We start from the raw sequence: 22,680 nt of genomic DNA on the forward strand, positions 1-22,680 counted from the left end.
TAATGCACACATGCACAAGAAGATGAAGAAGAAGGGTGGGGGGAGAAAGAGAAGACCTGGTTGAATGCATGCAATGTCAACACCGTTGGCGGAGAGGACAGACACAGGAGCCGCATGCACTAAGCCGCGCATTCGGGGCACACTACTCAGTACTTCTGACTCGGACAACAGGTCAGGAGACGACAAGCGCGCACATGTGTGAGGCTGGACCATCAATAGCTGGACTTGTCACCCTACGGAGGTGGGGGCCGGGAGCACAGGGCCATGCCTAAGGGAGAGGACTACACTACAGAAAGCGCCCTGGCCTAATGTCACCCCCAACCCTCCTCCCCCACCCAGACGCCTCCACTGCGCAGAAAGATAGCTGAATGTGCTGATACTCACCCCCTTGTGTCTGCTGTGATGCTCTCAAGCGCCCATCCAACTCCGGGTAGGCCACCGCCAGGATCCGGGACATCAGGGGGGTCAGGGTACGACTGGCACCCCTCCTAGGTTGGGAGGCCATCCCCAGCAGTGACTCGGCGGTCTTCCTGGTTCTGCGGCGGATGTCCTCCCACCTCTTGCGGCAGTGGGTGCCCCGTCTGACGTGGACCCCCAGGGCCCGGACTTCCTTGGCGATGGCACGCCAAATCCCGACTTTCTGATGGGCGCTGACCTATGTGACATGTACAGGGTGGGAAGGAAACAATCATCAACTTACTGCATGTTAGATGTGATTGGCCCCCCCTCCCCAACCTTGCAATATAGCACATGCTCTCATCTGTCGTGCGTTGCACTCCTCATTCGCCCCCCACCCCACCAACTTACATCCACCCCACTCCACACAGGCATCGCCCATTCCATGTGCACCCGGTGTACTCACCTGTTGGTCTGGAGGACCGTAGAGTAACGCATACTGGGGGAGGACCCCATCCACGAGCTTCTCCAACTCTTCAGACGTGAAGGCAGGGACCCTTTCCCCAGTCGCAGCAGCCATTGTCACTTCCAGACCGAGTTCACAGCAGCACTTGCAGTATAGGTCCTCTCCTGTGGATGATCAGGTCTCGAGTGATTAAGCAGATAGAAAATGGCGGTCACGCCCGCGGCGGTGCGTACCGCGACCGCCGGCGCACATCGTCATTGGCTCCTGAAACCCATAGGCTTCAATGTTATCCAATGCGGCTCCGTATAGCGGTCTTCGACCGCCTACCGCCACGGTGTGCTCCGCCAGCGCAGTGACCTCACATCCCATTGTCCCACTTCACAGGTCAGGCAGCCGCCATTTCGAGGGCCCACATGGCATAATCTCTACTGCGACACACAGGCCTAGGCCTGGCATTGCCACACATACACGCCTTTCAATACCTAGATAACCGTGTGCCATGCAAGCAGTGGTGAACGTACCAGTGATTATCTTGACTCTGTGCTCCATGTTGTCCTTCCTAGGCACCGTCCGCTGAGATTTGCGAGGAGAAGGATGAATCCTCACGTGTACCGACCGCTGGTGGACCTGTCGACAATGGAAGAACGCCACATCATACTACGATACCGACTTGACCGTGCCACCATCCATGAACTGTGTGCCCAGCTGGAGCCAGCACTGATGTCCCCCATCCGCCAACCCACAGGAATTCCCCCTCTGGTGCAGGTGCTGTCAGTCCTCCATTTTCTTGCAAGTGGCTCATTCCAGACAACAGTGGCCATGTCATCTGGAATGTCTCAGCCAATGTTTTCTAAGGTGTTGTCTAGAGTGTTGTCTGCCCTGACGAAACACATGCGGAGTTACATTATATTCCCAGAGGAGGTTGATTTGCCCACTGTGAAGGGTGATTTTTATGCCCTTGGACATATTCCCAACATAATTGGTGCCATTGATGGGACCCATGTAGCCTTAGTCCCCCCAAAAGACGATGAGCAGGTGTACAGAAACAGGAAGAGTTACCATTCGATGAACGTCCAGGTGGTCTGTTTGGCTGACCAGTACATCTCCCATGTGAATGCCAAGTTCCCTGGGTCAGTGCATGACGCGTATGTGATGCGTAATAGCAGCATCCCTTTTGTGATGGAACAGCTACAGAGACAACGTGTGTGGCTAATAGGTGACTCTGGTTACCCCAACCTGCCTTGGCTATTGACCCCAGTGACGAATCCCCGGACCAGGGCTGAGGAACGGTACAATGAGGCCCATGGGCGAACTAGGAGGGTCATTGAAAGAACCTTTGGCCTCCTGAAGGCCAGGTTTAGGTGTCTGCATATGACAGGGGGATCCCTGATGTACTCACCAAAGAAGGTGTGCCAGATCATCGTGGCCTGCTGTATGCTTCACAATCTGGCATTGCGACGTCAGGTGCCTTTCCTGCAGGAGGATGGTCCAGATGGTGGTGTTGAAGCAGCTGTAGAGCCTATGGAGAGTGAAGAGGAGGAAGACTCAGAGGACGACTCAGACAACAGGGACAGAGTTATCCAACATTATTTTCAGTAGCACACAGGTAAGAATCACACACGCCATTTTAATTTTCCTGACTGCCTCGTTTTTCTCAACTTTGTCTATGACCCCCCAGTTATTTGAAACTGATGTTTGATTCTCCCTTCCCTTTTCAGTGCTGTATGACCCACTGCGTGACTTCTGCTTGGTTAGCCCATGGACTAATGCTTATTGATCTCGGTATGTGTTCAGCACAAAGTTTACAGAACATAATTGATCGGTAATGTGTTTTACATTTGTAAATAATACAGCCTGACTCCAGCATGATTTCAGTGCATTGAGTGATTTATTTTTGGTGCTAGCTAATGGTACATGATATCAACACGGTGATGGGTGGGGGTGGAGTAATGGCCATGGCAGAGTCCAGTTCTCAGTCTCACAGGTGCATTGTCCATATGCCTGTGGAAGGATGGAGCAGGGGCAGTTCAAGGTTGGACAGGGTGGCAATGTGGGACAGTGGGATGACTTCAGGGGGTATCTCATGCTGGCGGGGGTCTTGACATCCTACTCTGTCGATTTTTTTGATCTCAGGCTCCTCTTGCGGGGTGGTTGTTCTTCAGAAGGAGGTGGGGTTCTGGTGGCCTGTCGTTGTGGTGGGGCCTCCTGTCCACTAGCGCCGGCGGAGGTGGTAGGCTGTTCCTGGTCCGGGCTAGTGACAGCGGCCCTGTGTGGTGCCACATGGTCCCGCAACGTGTCTTCTATCCGGTGGAGGGCCTGGACTAGGCTCCCCATGGCGGTAGAGATGGTGGTGAGATGATTGTTGAACCCCATGTAGCGTTCCTCCTGCTGTGCCTGGATCTCCTGGAACCTGGCCAGTACCGTCGCCATCGTCTCTTGTGAGCGGTGGTAGGCTGCCATGATGGTGGTGAGGGCCTCTTGGAGAGTTGGTTCCCTGGGCCTCTCCTCCCCCCCCTGTCGCACAGCAGCCCTCCGAGTTGCCCTGTTTCCCCCGGACTCTGTCCCCTGGACGGTGTGCCCACTACCACTGCCCCCAGGTCCCTGTTGTTGTTGGGGTGGTGGGTTAGCCTGGGGGCCCTGTAGTGGCAGACACACCGCTGATTGACCTGTCCTAGAGACAGAGCCATGGGCCCGCTGGGTGGGAGCTGTGCTGTTGTTCCCAGAGGGGGTTGGGTCTGCTGTGGCCTGTGTGTGGGGAACCGACTGTCCAGAGGTCCCCGATGGTCCGGGCTGGTCGTCAGGTTCCAGGTCGACAGAGCTGCTGTCATCACTGGGTGCCTCTTCCGGGGGGGGATGGACATTTCTGGACCCTCCTGGCCGGTGTGTTGGCGTTCGGGTCCTGCATGGGGTAAGAGAGTATGGTTATTGTTTCTGTGTGTGCTATTGTGTGCGATGTATGGGTGCCCTTGTCCCCCAGTACTGTCATTCCCTTGGGGGAGGTGTTGTGGGGGTGTTGGGGGGGGGGGGTATGTGCAGTGGTCATGCTTAGGTGATGGGTGTCCATAGTTTGTGGTGGCATGCAGGGGTTGGTGTTGGGTGGGTTGTGCTGGGGAGACATTCTCAGGGAGGATGTGTGATGGGGGGTTCGGGGTGAGGGTGGTGGTGGGGGTTGGCATGCTGGGGGGGGGGGTGAAGTAGTTGAGATTGTACTTACCAGAGTCCATTCCTCCGTGTACTCCAGCGAGGCCATCAGGATGCAGGATGTTTAGTACCTCTTGCTCCCATGCTGTGAATTCGGGTGGTGTGGGTGGGGGTCCCCCGCCAGTCTTCTGCACTGCGATGTTGTGTCGCGAGACCATCGAGCGCAACTTTCCCCGTAAGTCGTTCCAACGTTTGCGGATGTCCTCTCGATTTCTGGGATGCTGTCCCACCGCGTTGACCCTGTCCACGATCCGCTGCCATAGCTCCGCCTTCCTGGCTATAGTGGTGTGCTGCACCTGTGAGCCGAAGAGCTGGGGTTCGACTCTTATGATCTCCTCCACCATGACCCGGAGTTCTTGGTCCGAAAAGCGTGGGTGCCTTTGGGGTGCCATGGGGTGGTGTGGATGAGGTGTGGGGTGGTGTATATGGTGAAGAGTGTGTTGGTGTGTGGTGCTTTGTGCTTCTATGTGGTGTGTGTGATGGTGTAGTGTGCCTCTGTGTGATGTAGCTCTCTATTCTGTGATGTGTCTCTCTCTCCTTCGTCTATGATCTTCGGTCGTAGGGGTTTGTGGGTGATGTGGGTGTGTGTTTTATAGTTGGTTGGATGTGTGGGAGTGTTGTTTGTATGTGTGTCAGGTGTGTGTATTTCAAATTGTCCAATGTGGCAGTGTTTTGGAGCTGTGTGTGTATTTTGACCGCGGCGGTGTGTCCCGCCAATGGAATACCGCGGTTGAAAGACCGCCGCGTGGATTCGTGGGTCTGAATGGCATGGGCGTGTTTGTGTTGGCGTGACGGTGGAGGTTTGGTCATCTCCAGTTTTCCGCGGCCCGCTGATGTGGCGGCCTTCCTTGGATGTCGGGATTTTGGCGGTTCCGCCGTTGTGGGTCAGAATGGCCGTGGCGGTTTACCGCGGCCGCGGCGGTAGAATGGCGGACTTCTGACCGGCGGTAAGGGCCTTTTACCGCCGAGGTCAGAATGACCCCCATGATATCTTCATTATGTCACTCATTAGTGATCCACACAGAGATATTTGATGTCCTTAGACGAGCATACATAAGAATTGTAGGGTCACTCACAAACAAAGAATGGTACAAGACTACATCTATGCGATTCCAGTGAGCCAGCAAAAAAATCTCATGCCTCACCTGAAAGAAACTATTGCATTGTAGGCAGATTCATCCCACAAGTGCCACAATATGGAGACTTCCTCTATACCATATGGCTCGGGACAGAACAGGCTGAACCCTGGGGAAGTTAGTAGGATGGAGATTAGAAGGTGACCCATAACTTGCCCTACTATACATGATGTAATCTTTACTCTTCTGCTTTAAAACCCCCCATTGCATGTTATATATTTGTTTTATATGGATGCATATTTTAAATTATAAGTGCATGATGCATTTAACTTCATTTTGTTTGCACAAATATGTTGTTTTATGTTTGCTTGAGTATGATTAAACTGTTCAGCGATATCTTGCTATACACAGCTTAAGTGTTCATCGGGTAGTAAAATGCCTCTTTTTGCATATATTTCAGACTGTTTTTTTGACACTATTCTCTGCTAGCCAGGTCCCAGTGCATCTGGTCTGACCCCGAAATTCTGCTAATTGGCAAATTTAACTTACCTATAAAACCCTATCATAAGATACAAATTGTACCCAGGACCTGTATGTTAAATGCCACTAGTGCAGTGCATCACTCATTCTGCCACCCACTACAGTGGCAATGTGAACATGACTGCAGGCCTACCATTGTAGCCTGACTGTTGAGATTTGAACTGAAAATTTGACTTGTCAAAATAACCCATTTTGACATAGCCAAACCCTACCTTTTAAATATTAATAAGCCAGCCCTATGTAGGCCTTACTGACCAAAAGGCAAGGTGCACGGTATTTAAAAGTAACATATGTAAAAGTTTAATTTTAACTATATCCTTACAGTGAAAAAGACCCAAAAGCTGTTTTCACTGTAGCAAGGATAGCTGTTCCATTAGAAAACACTAGGTTAGATTATTACAGTTAGTCATTTTCATTAGGAAACAGTTAGACATGGACTTACATTTTTTTAAATAGTTATTTTAAACCCAATGTATAGATAACATTCAATTTGTGTTATCCATAAAGGAAAGGATACTTTAAGAAAGTTAATCTTTCCCTGCTTAAAGCCATAGGGGACTATTTGCATGAGCTCCAACTGTCACCTGGCAGCTGAATACCTCCCTAGATGAGTTGAAAATTGCCCCTATAGCAGAATAAAATTTAAGATTTGGGAAGTGTTCCTGTTCCTCTGCCAATATGGAAATATTGGCTGTGCACAAAAACTTGATAATTTAAAAGAGGGTTACTCTGTCACAGGCAAATGTTAGCTGGCACATGACACCTGGGCAGGGCCCTTCTTTGTTCCCCTAGACAAGCAGGCATCAATCCCAGTTGTTCTCAGAACTGGTTAGAAGTAGCCGCAGAGCAGGGGTTGCTCATTTCCCTGACCATACCTCTGGGGTGAGCACACAGGCACTGCACAGAGGGAGAAGAATTCTGCATGTTTGCAGTGTGAAATTGTTTAGTGCAGGGCAAACATGAACTGCTGCAAAAGGGGATAGGGTTACCCCAGGGAACTTTTTTGCTGTTGATCAGGAAGGGGACAGGAGTCTTCCTATACACAAGCTAGTGTAAGGCATACAAGCACCACCCTGGCTGCCTTCTTCAGAATACCACTGGACCAGTGGAGATAGACGGACTGCACCTGCTTTTGAGACCTGTGAAGAGGCCTGAAAGACTGGACGTGCTCCCAGCTGTACCCATGCAAAGAAGTGGACCCCAAAGGTCAGTGGGCTGACCTATTTTTAAGCAACAGAGCTTCACAAAGCTGCAAGAAGACCCTTTTCCTGAACACTGCAGCTAACCAGTTCCAACTGAACCTGCCCTGACCACTGCTGGTAGTTTCTGCTGGATTGAGTCTTGACACCATTAGTGCTTTCCTTGAGATGCTGGGACCCTTAGCTGTATCAAGGTGTATTCTTCCTAATATACTGAAAAGCATGTGACTTAGAAATGTTGTGGCTCCAAAGACCTCAGGAGGACCGAGGCAAATCTGCCAAGTCAATCTGACCAAAGTTTGCTGCCACTGGGCAAAAGATTCAGGTTGTTCTTTCTGAGCTGTTCTGCAAATCAGTTACAGCTTGCAGTCTTGTCCCTCTGGAGGAATCCAAGCTCCAAAAAAGTGACAAAGTCTGGACGTAGAAATCTTCACTGGACAAAGGCACCAAAAGTCCCATGTTTGCCAAGCACCTTCCTTGAACATGAATTTGGAATTTCTCCCATTTGAGCTTTCCCATCAAAAGTTATTGTCTTCACCATGACCTCATCCAATATCTGACTGGCCTTATTGAGCCATTGTGGGCCACAGCCTGCTGCCTTGCCCTCCTGATGATTTTTGATTTCCATTTCAGAGACTAAGGGCCTGATTTAGAGTTTGGCAGATGGATCACAAACATGATGGATATCCCTCTTTCATATTACAATCCTATTATGACCTATGGAGATCGCGTGTGGCCTTAAATCGCCCATAGGCCCCAGTTAAGCACAAGCAGATGACCGCAGTTGGTGCTCAATGGTTTTTGGTGCTATTTTTTTATTTAAAACTTTTCATATTATTGGTGCCCTTTTTTGGATTTTTGTTGTTTGTCATTTTTGTGTCATTTTGTTTATTAAATCATTCTCTATTATTATACATTGTAGACAGGTTTTTATTGTGTTGTGTTTTCAGCTACTGGTTTAGGACTGCTAAATGCTTTACACATTTTCTTAAGTTAACTGTGTCTGTACTGTGTTATATACTAGGGGTTGAGCTCAGGTTTAAATTACTGAAACCTTTACTTGACTTAACGAGGACAGTGACTTTGTTACTTGAGGTGGACCATCATCCACCCCAACAAATAATCCACTTTCTCAAAACCATTGCTTCATAATGCTTGATGTTTATTCATGAAACTGTTCATATCTAAGTTTCAGCTGTCAATAATGTGTTGCATAGCCCGTAAGTAGGTGAAAGATTTTATTGATAGTTGTTCACTGTACTATGCAATAAAAGTCAGTATGTTGATAGTTATTCTTAAAAACATTCAATAAAAGAGCCTTGAAGTGTAAATAAACACAATAAAAATTAGAGATAACAAGAAAAGAATTTCCAGGGTTTGAGATATTGAGGTTCACCCCAAACCTTGAGAAAGATAGCTTTATTGCCTTTGCTAGATCACCATAACTGTTGGGGCCAAGGAAGAGACAGTAACTTCCTATGTGTGAAACCACATATTCATTGCTCCATTAAGGAATGTGGGTGGGAAGCTACCTAATTATCCTTACTGGCTCCTTTTGGTGCTAAAGTAGTTTATCTAGTAACAGAAAGAGAGAGGTTGGAGGACAAATGCAGTCAAATGACGAAGTGTCATTATGATGTTGCAGTTTTTCCTTTTATTTAGCCTGATAACCACTATTTTGTTTGTTCCTATATTTACTGCTATACATGTTTTATGCAGTAGGATAGGATTTTAATCTTGCTTATTTTAAATACAAAATATAGAGATATATCCTTGGTGCATATTGTTAAGTGTGTCTATTACATGGTGAAAGAGGTTATATGGTCTACTAACAAGCTTTCCTGTGAGGATTATCTGACAGATTGGTACCCAGAACACACCATCTCCATTTAATATGCAAGGGTTTCATGGATTTATAGTCAAACAGGTTCTCTGCCTCAGGATTGGTACATTCACTAAGTCCTTCCTTGATACCAAAGGGTCTAGAGGGTCCCCAGCTCAAGTTGTATTCCAGATAACTACAGAAAATGTGTCATTTATGTGCCCAGCATGGAACTGACCTTCGAATAATTTTGACTTTACCAGTTATTCCTAAAAGTGATTCTGTTTTAAATGTGCAATCACCTTTCTCAAAAGGATTAAATTATAGGGCACAATGAACACAACATCTCTTAGTTAGAGGTGGCCCTAATACAGGGGGTGTGGTTGCATTTGCTGAAAATGTGCAAGCAGCATACTCATGTAATCTGTTTTATTCAACTTGTATACATACAGTTTCTACATGCCTCATATTTATCAACCAAATGTTGACTTTGAAGTTTATCCGGAGCAACAAACTTGGGGGCATATTTATATTCTGTTTGCAATGGATTTGCGTCATTTCTTTTACACAAATTTGGCGCAAACTTAACTCCACATTTACATTTTGACGCTAGACCCATCTAGCATCAAACTATAGGAGTGAACGTCATTTTTTGGTTGCATGAAACAACCTTGAATCAATGAGATGTAAGGTAGTTTTTCCCATCTAAATAATGACTCAAAGCCCCTAGCGCCTTATTTATCCACCCATACAAAAAAGGTGCACGGGTGGGAGACGGGCCTAAATAATGGTGCTAAGCCTGCTTAGCGCCATTATTTAACTCCTCGGTCACAGCAGGCGTTAGGGGACCTGTGGACCCATTCCCATGGTCAAACACCATGGAATGGGCCCACAGGTGTCCACCCCAAGCCCCACCAACACCCCCACCCACAACCCACACCAGAGGGACACCATCCCAGGTAGGTATAGGTAAGTATTTTTCTTATATTTAAGTGCCATTGGGGGCCCTGAAATGCGCCCCTCTGCATGGCACTGGGTGCAGTGGCCATGCTGAGGGGACACTGGTCCCCTGTGCTGGCCACTGGTGTGGTGGGCATGACTCCTGTCTTTAGAAAAACAGGAGTCATGTGGTATGGATGGATTTGCATCAGGAAATGATGCTAGGCTGGTTAACTGCATTTCTTTTGCCTCTAACCAGCCTAGTGTAATTTTATGAGGCAAAACCCCCTTACCCCATATTGCCATCCCTACCAGGCTAACGTCATTTTTCTAGACGCTAGCCCACCCTTAGCGCCGACCTGCGGGATTCCATAAATTTTGCACACGGCTGGCTCTTTCGAATGACGCAAACTGGCGCTATACTTTTTACCACAAAACTGTGTTTGCGCAGTTTTGTGGCAAAAAGTATAAATATGGGCCATGGTCTGGTAGATAACTATCTCATGTAGTTCACAAAGTCAGATTAGGTCCTTGAAGTGATGAAGGAGCTACCTGGCCCATACTGGCTTTGTACACACCACACCCAAAGGTTGCTCCATATTTAAGACATTTATTAAATGAGTTAGTGGGCTTCTTTCTAATCAGTTTCTTTTAATGACCCACCAATGCATCCAATCTTGCTTTTAATTTTTGTAATCAAATTATCTCTTTATGGCTAATCTGATCACCTAAACTCATACAGCTCAGCATTTCCCTTGTTCAGCAGCAAAGCATGCTCAAAGAAGACTGCCTTTCTGAGGCATATATATTTAATTCAGGGTCTGACGGCAGCATTCTAAGAAGCAGGTTAATTCAGCATAGAAAATGAACCTCTTGTACTTTCTAATGAAAGACAAAATAGAGAAAAATGATTCCGGTGAATCAGCAGCCATAATGGTCTGAAACATTAAGATGAGTTAGTGGTACCGTTCTTCACCCTTTCTCATCTTCTGATCAACACATCTCCACCTTGCAACTTTCTTTACTTTCTTTTTTTCCTTCATCTCCTGGGACCGTGCTATTTTCCCGGATGCTTCCTCTCCTGCTGTCTTTTCTTTCACCTCACAGACTTCTGTCATCCTTCTGGCTCATGTGCTTCTGTCTGTCCCCTCTCTTTTTCATTAACATCTCATGCCCCAATACTTGCCTCTTCGGTGAACCGTATCTTCTCATTTGTGCAGAAAATTCAACTGAAAACTCCATTTACTCTGCCCTCCTTTATTTTGCTTTCCCTTTCTATGTTTTTGAAGTTTGGGGAAGTAAACTAGATCTGCTGTGTTTGCATCCCTCACCCTCTTTAAAGGTAACACTATTTTTAAAAATCTTGTATAGGATCCTCCTTGAAAAATTCTGTCAGAAGAGTACAGAACAGAATGTGTACCTGGGAGTGCATTCCACATTCTTAAAGCCATTCCTAAATAACTGTAATAGTATCACTCATCTGTAAAATGTAATTTCAATGTGAGGTGTGCAGTTGCTTGGTATCATGTCTGTTCATCTCTTCTATTGCCTTACTTATGTTGATACCACCATTTCCAAGGATCAGAGAGGGTACAAAATAGTCTGGACATTTCAATCAGAGGATTATTATTTAAGGCTGTTCTGGATTTGTTCCATCTACTAAGGTTAAGTAAATTTAATGTGCCTCGATGTTTGTCATTCTAAGATCACCCCTGAAATGTGCACTGAGGACAATAGTTTTTCAATGGTTGATGTTTTGATGCAGTAAATCTCTTGTGAAAACTATTATCAACATATCAAAGTTAACAAAAAAACATAAGCCTGTATCTTTTTTAATTTCAGGGAGAGAAAAGAAGGGGTTGTGCTCCATGTCTATACCCCACAACGATCACCTTCAAATTCAGCAAAAGTATCTGGTATGAATTAATGAAATTGAGTTCTCATCACACTTGGAGCCTGATTTAATGTTTGGCGGACGGGTTACTCTGTCACAAACGTGACAGATATCCCGTCCACTGTATTACAAGTCCCATAGGGTATAATGGGATTATAATACTGTGGACGGGATATCTGACACATTTGTTATGGAGTAACCCCATCCGCCAAACTCTAAATCAGGCTCTTGATTCTTCTACTATCCGCAAGTTCCAGATGATCAAAATGGAATGGCATTGCAGTATTGTGGTCAATATCCAATGATGGCTGTTCTAATACCGGTTCACCTCCAGTCCTACTGCTTGATTGATTTATTGTACAACTAGATGGTTTACAGCTGTCTCAAATGATAAAAAACGATTTCCATAAGCACGAGATGACAAGGAAAACAGGACAAATCCAGGTAGTGGCATAAATGGAGGCCGAAATAATTCCTTAGTTATCACAATTGCTATCCCTTTGGCACTCAGATATATTAAAAGGGTCAAGGAGAGCAAAGCTGACAATGCGGCAGGGCATAACTAGTGAACTGTCGAGAGTGCCAACAGCTAGGGCTTGCCAGACTGTCACAAAAAGTATAATGTGTGGCTAAGAAATGTCACTATCAGAACACTAGAGGGCAGATTTAAAAGCCCCTTGCTCCATAATATTGCCACATTGGCCTCATTTTTTTACGGGGATGTGGTGATATTATGGCAAAAACGCTGCACCAAATTTACAAAGTGGCGCGATGCATGCATCGCGCGACTTTGTTACCCCTTGCGCCACATTATGCCTGCCCCAGGCATATTGTATGCAAGGGAGGCGTTCTCCAATTAGGGAGGCCAAAAAAAAGGCGCAAAGAAACCTAAAACATTTCTTTGCATCATTTTGTTCACCATTCTTAAAGCCTGCTCAGAGCAGGAGTTAAAAGGGGGCACACCATTGGTTACAATGGGTCCCTATGTACTCTTTTGGCGCTAACCCTGAACAGTACATCAATAGCGTCAGAAATGTTGACGCTACTGCCTCCTAACCTGCATCATGGTGCGCCATATTTTAAATACAGCACACACATGGTGGCGGTAGTGGGGTGCTAAGAGGCGCAAGGAAAGTGTTGCTATACTGGTTGCAGTGCTACTTTTCTTAAATCTGACCCTAAGAATGTACTGCAGCCTCCATTCCACTGTAAACAGAAGCACTGAGAGGCTCAAACTCTGCTACTGGGGATGCTTCTACATCCTCGAGGCACAGGGCTTTACTAAATACTTCTCATAAGAGAAAAGGCGCAGTCATGCAACCTGTCTGCAAACTCCTCCTTTTGAATGAAAGGGTTCTTAATAGCCAGGATACAAAGTTACGACAGCTTGGTACATAAAAGGCTTACACCAGGAAATAATTATATAATATCTAATAGCAATTAGCATAATACCATGTGTTGTTCAGTTGACTGTACTTTGTACTGCAAGAGTAAAATGTCTGACTTTTATACATCATTTTAATCAAAGGGAACCTAAGAGCGCATGACCTTACACAGTACTTTTCCATCATTAACTGTTACCATGAAGAAGGAAGAAAGGCATTTTGCTTGTGTGTACTCCTGCACCGTCTGCATGTAGGAGAGTACAACTGGGTTGGAGAAAATGGATAGAGTTAACACAGTCCAAGACCTACAAGAGGGGGGTGTTTTATGAGAGAGGGGTGGCGCTGATGTCTGGCACATCCGGGAGGCCTCCTTCCAAGGGCGTGTGCAAGCAAGCATTCCAGAGCTGATGCAATGAGACAAATTATAAGGTTGGAAACTATGGCCCTCATTATGAACACAGCGGTAAACACCACACCGCCGGCGGTGGCGGTAACAACCGCCAACAGACGTGTGGTCCGTACCGTCAAATAATGAACCAACTGAAACACAAGCATCCTGAAAACCACTCACCGCCAGCAGAGGAGTGCCGACAACGATGGCAGAGCCAGCCCACAGGCCGACCGAAAGGCCCTACCCACCCATCAAATAATGAAGCACTAGACTGCCGTCAGTTCCGAGGCGGGAACCACCGCCACCCAAAGCCAGGCGGAAACGAACCAAATATAAGGAAACACTCACATGAGGCTTACACAACACGCAGAAGCAGACATGGACAGAGAGCTGCAGATCATGCCAGCCCTGCTCCTTGCCATATACCTCCATGACCGAGACCGCCAACGAAGACGACGATGGTAAGTACCGCAACCTACTGAACAAGGGAAGAAAGCGCACAGTTACACACCCACCAACTCCACCCACCCTGCAACGCTCCCACAACTTTTCACAGCAGCACAAGCCATCCACCCCACAGCAAGAGGTACCTACCCGACACAAGGCAAATCCAACCTGCCCAAAGTACATACATGTGCCCCACACCCACAAAGAATGAAACGAGAGACCACGGCTCCAGAGTGTGCCTCCAACAACACAGGCCACACATTAATCTTTATTATGCTCACTGAACAATCAAAGTGCATATAAAGCCAATGGCCAGACCTTCAGAAAACAAGTCAGATGGGCCACAATGGCCCCAACCAGACTCCCACAAGTGCCACTGTACTCCACCTCATAGGGGCAACAATGGGGCATCCAGGCACCTCAGGGAACAGGGGCAAGGGATTGTGGGGGTGGGGATTTACGACAGGGGTGGGGCTTAGATTTTTGTTTGGAAGGTGGACGGGGTTTGGGTTTGGCCTTGGAAGGTGGGGGAGTGTGCTTGGACTGGGTGGTGGCAGATGGAACAGGTTCAGCACGGGGCTTCTTACTCTCTGGGAAAGGGGCACTGGAAAGTAAAGGGTGGACAGGGGCGGACTGTGACGTGGAAGGAGTGGACAGGGCAAGAACGTGAGCACTTTTAGGGACGAGACGGGGTGGGCCAGTGGGTTGGAAGAGGTCAACACGGGAGAGGAAAAGTTTCTTTGGGGCAATTGGGGTGGACCTGGAGGAAGGCGTGGGATTGGAGGTAGAGGGAGTGGTCGAAAGTGGTGTAGGTGTGCGTGATGTGGGTGCGGGTGACCGGACAGTGTGCTGAGGTGTGGTGGATGTATGATGAGTGGGTGTTTTGGTGCGTTTGAGTGTCCTGGGAGGAGGAGGGGTGGACACATTCGGACAAGACAGGCTGCCAGTTTGAATGTATGTTGTCTGGGTGTCTGAAAGTCTGGTGAGTGTGCTGCATGTTTCAACTAAAGTAGTTGTGGTGAGTGCAGGTGTGGTGTCTGGGGAGCATGAATGGATGTGTGCTATTGTGGTGACAGCAGGAATAGGGACAGCATCAGTGAATGAAGGTGCAGTGCCTGGGGGTGTGCATGTACTGGGGACAGACAGGGAGGCGGAAGGGGTGGACACACTGGGGGAAGTGGATGTTGTGTGTGCATGTGTTTGTTGGCTGTGTGTATGCTTGTGGTGGGAGTTGTGTTGCTTGTGTTTTGAAGTGTGCTTCTTGTGTGTTGAGGCATGTCAGAATGTGTGCTTTGGGCGGGTGAAGAGAGTGGGGGGCTGGAAGGGGTAGAGGAGGTTGGAGGGGGGATGGAATAACCAGGGACACTGGCTGTCGTCCAAGAGGAGGCCAGAGCCTGAAAAGATCTCTGTAGGCCAGACATGGCACTGTGAATGCCAATCAGATAGGCATTGGTCTGCTGCATCTCTGATGCCAGCCCCTGGATGACATTGACAATGGTTGTCTGCCCTACAGAGAGGGTTCTCAGGAGGTCAATAGCCTCCTCCATGAGGGCAGCACAGATGACAGGGGCAGGGGAGGAGGTGCCTGGGTCGAAGGAGACGCCCACCCTTCTGGGTGAGCGGGGACAGGCAACTCGGTGGGGAGCAAATGGGAGGGCGGTGATGGTATGGGGGTGGCGAAAGATGACACACCAGGGGTGGGCCCACTAGGGCCCGCCACCGCCAGGGAGCTCCCATCGGAGGAGGTATTGGAGTCACTACCTCCAGTGGTAGTTGCCTCCCCCTTGGTACTCCCCTCGCCCTCCAACCCACTGGCCCCCTTGACGTCGGATGACTCTGCCTCTGGGGATCCGTGGGCCGCTGCATCGCCCACTCGCCGGTGCCTCAGCTCCCTCGCCGGATGATGCCGATCTACACAGAGAACAGGGATGGGGTGACAAAACAGGAGAGATTTTGTAAATAGCTGAATGGAGGTACAATACTGGTTCTCACATACACCCACCCAGAAAACCCTCCAACAGGCAGCACCTACCGCTATACCCATGGCTATGCCCCAGACTAGTGGCCAGAACCCTGCTCTACAGCCATTCCCCAAATAACTTAAGGACCCGATGTGTAGTAGACCTGACTAAACCACCCATACTCCCCCCGGGGGCCATGATGTAGACTGACAGTCATAGTCCCTGGAACTAGGCAGCATAAATCCGAATGCACACACACACACACATCCATCAAGGGTCAAAAATATGGTATGTGTACTCACCCCCTTGTGACTGCTGCGTAGCCTTCAAGCGCCTATCCAGGTCGGGGTATGCCACCGCCAGGATGCGTTGCATAGGGGGGTCAGTGCCCAATGGGAAGCCCTTCCCCCGCTGGGAGGACTTCCCCACCTGGGCCTCGCAGATCTTTTGCGCCGAGCACCGCATGTCCTCCCAATTCTTCCTGCAGTGGGTGCTCGCCGGTTGTAGACCCCCAGGGCCCCCACCGCCTTGGCGATGGCATGCCAAAGTCCCCTCTTCTAGTGGGCGCTTACCTATAAGGGACACACAGAAATGTAACACAGAGGTCAGACACTGGCCAATCATATACAGCTGGCTATACGTCCACTATGGGACGGATGGTTCAAACCGTCTAACAGCACACACACACGCAGCATGTCAGAAACCATGGACCATCCAGTGTCAGAGGTGCACATATGTATGCAACCAACACCAACCACTACACAAATCCATGGGCCCCAATCCTCCAACTCACCTGTACCTCTGGCCATCCGCAGAGATTTGCGTACAGGGGCAGGACCCCGTCCACAAGCCTCTCAAATTCCTCTTGGGTGAAGGCCAGGGCCCTTTCCCCTGCAACACATGCCACTTCCATGACCAGAGACAGGGCACAGCAGTACAGTCAGTGGAGTACCTGCTTGCACAAGATCAGGGAGTCAAATATAGTTGGGGTGACTAGTTTGCGTACGCACCGCGGCGGTGTGCACCGTCAACGCCGGCGGCAATCATGATACTCTAGGATTCCCCATTGACATCCATGTTAACCAATGAATTTGCGCACAGCAGTAAACACCGCCTTACGCTGTTATGTCAACCGCTAGTGGGATGAGGTCGCTTCTGCAATGACAGTTCTGGATTACAGGGGGCAGACATTTTGGCCAAAACTACGCATTTGTAAAACTCTCATCTGCATAATGCAGGCCCTATTGTTCCCCAAACACCCATAGGCTTGTGACAATTAACATTATCTCACCTGACCAGCCCTGACCTATCATTGTGGTCATGTTGCTGTAATGTCACACACACTATGCATTAGTGTCGACGACAATCATTGCATATACTGAATGAATAACAATGTGTACAGATGTATGTGTGTTCCTCACACGTGTTTTCAACTCCTCCTAGGAACAGACCCTTGTGGCGAGGAAGGGCCCCATCGGTGTATAGACCACATGTTGATTTGAGGACCATGGTGGAGAGTCACATCATTATCAATTACAGACTCACTCGTGCAACTATTCTTGAACTTTGTGCATTACTGGATCCTGCATTGACACCAGCAAATTGTAATCAGCATGCCATCCCTACTGAAGTGCAGGTGCTCTCTGCACTCCATTTCCTGGTCACGGGTTCATTTCAAGTGACAGTGGGCATGGGTGCAGGTTTTTTACTGCCAATGTTTAGCATTATGCTGTCAAGATTCCTGAATGCATGTGTACGTCACCTGCAGTCCTATGTGAGATTTCCCCAAAGTGCTGACCTGCCTGCCATCAAGTCGGACTTCTATGCCTTTGCCAACATACCCCATGTGATCGGTGCCATCGATGGCACCCACATAGCTATCATCACCCCAACAGTCAGTGATCAGGTGTACAGAAACAATAAGAGCTTTCATTCCATGAACATTTAACTAGTGTGTACTGCAGACCAGTACATCACACATGTGAATGCCATGTTCCCTGGTTCAGTTCATGATTCATTTGTGCTGAGGAGCAGTAGTGTGCTACACAAAATGGAACAACTACAAGAGGACAGAGGGTGGATCAAAGGTAGGTGTTTCTGTCACTTATTGCCACATAGCAGACAGCCAGGCTGTTTGGCTCAGAGGCTTGTCAATGAAAGTTCTGTTTTGCACCTTTTTCTAGGTGATTCTGGCTATCCCAACTTGCGCGGCTCCTGACACCAGTAAGGAATCCTGGAACAGATGCAGAGAGGAATTACAATGAGGCCCATGGACATACTAGGAAGGTGATAGAGCGCACAATAGGTCTCCTGAAGGCTAGATTTCGTTGTCTACATATCTCTGGTGGTTCCATGGCCTATGGGTCTTGTGTGGATTTAGGTGAGGGTGCTCTTGTGTGGTTGGGTGTAAGTATCGTGGATTGTGACGTTCAGTGTCTGCTTCTGGTGTTCTCTGTCTTCAATGGCCTACTTTTGTTGCAAAGGATTATGGGGTGTGTCTGTGAGTGTTTTATAGTGTTGTGGATGTGTGTCAGATGCGTGGGTTTCTAACTTATCCAATGTGTGCACTTCTTACTGTTGGTTCCACTTGCCGCCCGTGGCGGTCTGCACCGTCAATGGTCGTTATCAGCTTCCACTGACCGCTGCGGTGATTTGTGCTTCATTATTTGATGGGTAGGGTGTTGGTGTGCTCAGTGGTGGCAGGGTGGGAGGTCCAGCATTTCCACCGACAAGGTCCTGGCGGTGACTGTTGGCAGGGTGATTTTTTTCGGATTCAGATTTTTTAATCATTATATGGCGGGTTTCTGTTCACCGCCAATGGCGGTCTTCTGTTTGCCGTTGCCACGGCGGTCGACGGTGTTTACCGCCGTGTTCATAATGAGGGCCTATGTCTCCAATGTGTGCATTATAGCATTCTAAAATATATACATGATTATACGCATATATGCAGTGCTTAATTTGGTAATAAAAACATGCCGGTGCCCAAAGCCCTCCTCTTAAACATGCAACTGCTGCAATTAAATGTGCGAGCACGGAATACTGAGGCAGCGTAATACAGAAGCAATCTTGAGCCTCTTTAATCCATTTAAAGCCACGCCCTGCCCCTTCAACTCACTCCTGCAGCTTTCTACTGCCTCCCTTTGTGATGCTTTTATTTTTTCCCTTCCTCCGTCTTTCCCATATGTGTCTTCTGCTCGCAGCAAATGCTTGAGGCAGAGGAAAAAGCACCGGCCCTCAAAAATAAGTGCCGGTGTTCAGCACCGGAAACAACAAGCACAAATTAAGCACTGCATATATGTAATACAATGATAGATAAAATATGATATGCAATAAATATAAAAGCTTGCAAAAGACTAGTCACATTACCAAAGATGGCAAAAAATGCTCGGAGCAGGGTGCAGTCGTTTTTAATAATATGGCCCACATTAACTTCCTAGGGAGCATTTCTTAGGCAGAGGAAAAGTAGGAACTGCAGGTCGAATATGCAAGGTTTTTTTTCCGTTTCCTTTATCTCTAAAAGTTTTTAAATATGTCCTTCATTTATGCTGTTCAGCTTTTTCACTTATGCAGCTTTGACATGGGCAGTCATTCGGGAATTGGGTTGCTTCTCTTGTCTTTCCTGTATTATGGTCCTTTAAACATTTTTTTTTAATGAGAAATTTCCAGTGATTAGCAATTTTCCAACATCAATGTATTTTTGACCTAGGATCGAAATAAGGATAACGATAATGGGCCGACAAGTAGACCTTCAACGCAGCCCATTCATCAAGTAGCAGAACTCAGCGACTCAAAGCACCATGAATCATGGATTGATCGTTTTGGAAAACTTGAAAAGGCTCTTTCTCTGTGTGACACACAAAATACTGGTACAGAAACACCTTTCAAGTTTAAAATGGAGGTTTTTAAGACTACCGTATATGTTGATAGTCACTGATTGCACCATCTGAGCATGTGATCTTACTGATGCTAACAATGGTCTTCGGCAATATTTTGTGGGGGACTTCATTTTAAGGCCGGGAGCCATAGAGGGTCAGATCTCTGGTCGATTCTGAAGGCAACAAACGACCATCTAAATTTGTTCCATTTAGATAATTATGTGTACATTTACCTTATCTGGATATTTTGAAAATGTGTCATGAATCTGTTCCTCCTGGACCATTCTTCGTCTAACCCAATGTACGATATTTTTACAGCAAGTATAAAAATGAATTAGCTAAGGTAAAGAGAAAGCAATAGTTTAAGGCACACACTTATGCTCTAAACACCTGTTGCTTTATTGTTAATTTAGAAATTCTTGGGTTACATCCGTTTGTTTCTATTATCCTAACTTTATACTGTTACTGTCACCCTTCAAACAAGGAACCTTAGGCTCACTTCCACATGTATATATTGAAAATATACAGGGCTAGCACCTGGCAGGAGCTAAAGAGGAAAAATAGGCAGTTCATGGGCCCCACTGGCCATCCCCGTCGCAAAGTTCACAGTCTGCTACAGTGAATTTTGCAACGGGTGCTGGTGTACCCTAAGTACTACAGCATTGCTGCTGACTCTATTACGAGCAGGTGACAATGCTGTAGGCTGTTTCCCGCTGGGCCAGCAGGCGGAAAGTCTGTTCCTGCCCACTGACCCAGCAGGAAACTAGTAATGGAGCCGGCGGTGAGGTGGCCGCACTGGCGGCAACCTCCCTGTCGGGACTTCAGCGGACGGGCTTTTCCATCTGCCGAAGTCATAATAATCACCTATGTCTAGACCAAAAGACTAAACTTAGACCAAAAGCCTAATTTTACTACTAGTAAAGTTAGACTTTTGGTCTAAACTTAGACTTTTGGTTTAAGTTTACCTTTGTGAATCAGGCCCCCTAAGAGGGATGATATCTTGTAGGAGGATTACGTATTTATATATGGAATTTGTAATTCATTGCTAGTACCTTGCAGTGTAAGTTTACCTGGGTTTCCTTCATCTTGGATTTCAAATTCCTTGATGTGTGGTATTCTGTTGCATGCTCTTAAGGTGGAAAGACACCAAGACCCAATGGAGTTGTCATCTGCTTGGCTCTCCACAGTAACCATTTTTATGACATCCATCTATCATCATTCAGTCAAGATGTCCAATAGTCATAGAGAATCCCTTGCTAAGCTCTAGCATGAGATGGTCTGGTGGAAGGAGGTAAACATGTTGCCTTTAGCTTTTGATGTCTACACATTTGGACATTACCTAGTGGTGGAGCCTGGGTCCTAAGTAACGCAAGGCTTGTCAGAATTTCCTCATCGTATAATGCATGAACCATAGATTTTAGAACAATAAATTCACCAATTGTTTCTTTTCACTTCAGGCAAAATAGAAAAGGAGCGAGCAAAGCGACTGATCCACAATTACAATCACATCTACAACCTGGCATTGAGCCCTCTTAGGATTGACCAAGCACTTCGTAAATTTCATTGTGGAGACTCAGTGACACTCGAACCAGTATTTCAATATCTGAAAGAGTTATAACATGTACCCATCTTCCTTTGCATCTCAATATAAATTAAAATTTCCAAGATATTCTAGAAAGCGAAAATAGTTTTTTTTAAATAAATGTTAAAATGGCACAACATATGTTAACATTCACCCGCCAAAGGACAGTTACTTTGTTTTTCTCTTTATGACTATATTGATCAACGATCAAAACTCATAGAATGGAGAATGGTTATTTTAATTTACAGGCATTTAAAAGAAATGTATAAAGTGTCTGCCACCTCTACATTAATGGCGTAAATTACTCAACTTGTAGTCAATTGTTTGTGAGTAACTAATTATGTTTGATTGTTCATTAAAGTGTTTTTATTGCTATGTTTGTGATCAAGAGAGTCAAAATTGTATGGTGCGTAGGTTTCTATCAACTGCCTTGTCCCTGAAGAGTCAGACACATATAAAGTTTTGCTTCCTAAATGACATTTGTGGGTCTATTTAAAAACAAGCATTTGCGCGTCAGTAGGACTGGCTTTTAATGTGCTGCACACTGCCCTGTACAGGCACACCACTCGTTCTGTTTCATGTGGGTAGAGTCTTTTACTTCTGGTGTACTGGGATTATGAGCGAGAACCAGGAAAGAATGTTTCACCGCTTTTGCGTGATGAAGCTTGGGCGCAACCAGAAGTGCATAAGAAGAACTAACCATGTGAAAGAGAACATGGGACTGATGCTAGGACCATGCAAAGTGTTTTAAACAATATTAACTTATTCACTGGGAACTTGTGAGTGAAGTCCAACTGGGATTTAACAGAAACAAGCAGATGGTAAATCTCATAACAAACCAGGAAGCTGCATTTGCAAATCTGGCAGATAAGCTGCCAAGCAAGACAGCGTTACTATGATCCAAAACAGATGAAATGGCTACCTGAACACCAACATCTTCCTTTTATCTCAGTGAAAAATGTTCCCTATCCTGTTCAAAAGGGAGTTTCATAACACCAGTCGTAGTAGAAGGTAAGATCAGAGTTGATAGCAGTTCAAATATTTCTGTTCATAGTAGGAGGGGCAGGGGATGGGCAATGAGCTAGTCACTGCCAAAGGAATGTTTAGGTCTGAGGATGATTACATAGAGCTAAAACCTTTGTTTTTGTTGATCAAACAGGAGAATAAGAAAGACATTCCCGATGATAAAGGGGCAAATCAGAGTTACCTCTTTGTTGTATCAGTAATTGAATATTAACATTGTAGTTCAAAAGATAAAGCCAAAACAATGAATTATTGCAACTGAAGGGGTTATATAAACATTATAGAACTCCATAAAGTGCAAAATAATAATTTATTAGAACTTGGACTGTTGGGAATTCCATTGAAGACAATGGAGCAACAGGCGGCCAATATAAATTGATAGAGGTCCACTGCTTTCAACATTTCAATGCTCTAATCCACTGCTTTTGCCTTTCTCTTTCCCTGGTTCTTCAAAATATATGGAGTGGCAGGGGAAATATAATG

At 46.7% G+C, this 22,680-nt stretch overlaps 1 protein-coding gene across 1 annotated transcript in view; it reads left to right on the forward strand.

Moving 5' to 3' along the window:
* The window catches only part of LOC138294217 (uncharacterized protein C1orf87-like), a 56,182-nt gene extending 34,558 nt beyond the window's left edge, over window positions 1-21,624 (forward strand). Inside the window, exons 2-4 of the mRNA XM_069233359.1 lie at window positions 11,482-11,555; window positions 19,424-19,583; window positions 21,050-21,624. Coding sequence (XP_069089460.1) covers window positions 11,482-11,555; window positions 19,424-19,583; window positions 21,050-21,210 — 395 coding nt within the window. The 3' untranslated portion in view covers window positions 21,211-21,624. The remainder of the gene's footprint in view (window positions 1-11,481; window positions 11,556-19,423; window positions 19,584-21,049) is intronic.
* Window positions 21,625-22,680: the final 1,056 nt, after the last annotated feature.

The sequence above is a fragment of the Pleurodeles waltl genome, chromosome 4_2 (genome assembly GCF_031143425.1).
Source record: "Pleurodeles waltl isolate 20211129_DDA chromosome 4_2, aPleWal1.hap1.20221129, whole genome shotgun sequence".
Lineage (NCBI taxonomy): Eukaryota > Metazoa > Chordata > Amphibia > Caudata > Salamandridae > Pleurodeles > Pleurodeles waltl.